Raw genomic sequence first — 600 nt, forward strand, 5'->3', positions numbered from 1 at the left:
TTCCTAAAAGAAACGAAAACACTGAACCCTGCTATCTACATGTAAACCCTAAACCCTAAACCCTAAACCCTTAAATCAGAAACCCTAATTTTATTTTCCGTCTCCTTAGCGTTGTTACTCCTCCTTTGTTCTGCTGCTGCTGCTGCTGCTGCTGTTGCTGCTGCTGCTGCTGTTGCTGCTGCTGCTGCTGTTGTTGTCGCTGCTGCTGCTGCTGCTGCTGCTGCAGGTGCGATTGAGGGGCCCCCAACCTTGCGTTGAGGCAGTGGGGCCCCGCCTCCCGCTGCTGCTGCTGCTGCGGTCGCTGCAGCAGCTGCTGCAGCAGGGGGCCCCCACTGTGGTGTATAGGCAGGTCAGCAGAGAGTTTATAATAAAATAATTATATTATTTTTGTTTTTATATTTTTTTATTTATATAATATATATTGTTTTATTTATATATTTAACTATAATTATATACACTATATAATTAAGGACAGCAGCAAGTGTTGCTGCTGTTGCTGCTGCTGCTGCAGTTGTTGCTGCACTTGTTGTTGCTGCTGCTGCAGGAGTTGCTGCTGAGACAGCAGCAGCAGAGCCTACGGTGGCCCTTGTAAGCAGCATG

The 600-nt window shown here is 47.0% G+C and overlaps 1 protein-coding gene across 1 annotated transcript in view; it reads left to right on the forward strand.

The window, feature by feature from the left end:
* Window positions 1–600, forward strand: part of EMH_0024410 (uncharacterized protein) — a gene marked incomplete at both ends in the record, with an annotated part of 3,225 nt that overhangs the window by 1,712 nt on the left and 913 nt on the right. The window contains one exon of the mRNA XM_013502294.1: window positions 227–349. Within this exon, the coding sequence (XP_013357748.1) occupies window positions 227–349 (123 nt within the window). The remainder of the gene's footprint in view (window positions 1–226; window positions 350–600) is intronic.

This window comes from Eimeria mitis, genomic scaffold (genome assembly GCF_000499745.2).
Source record: "Eimeria mitis Houghton genomic scaffold, Emh_scaff878, whole genome shotgun sequence".
Lineage (NCBI taxonomy): Eukaryota > Apicomplexa > Conoidasida > Eucoccidiorida > Eimeriidae > Eimeria > Eimeria mitis.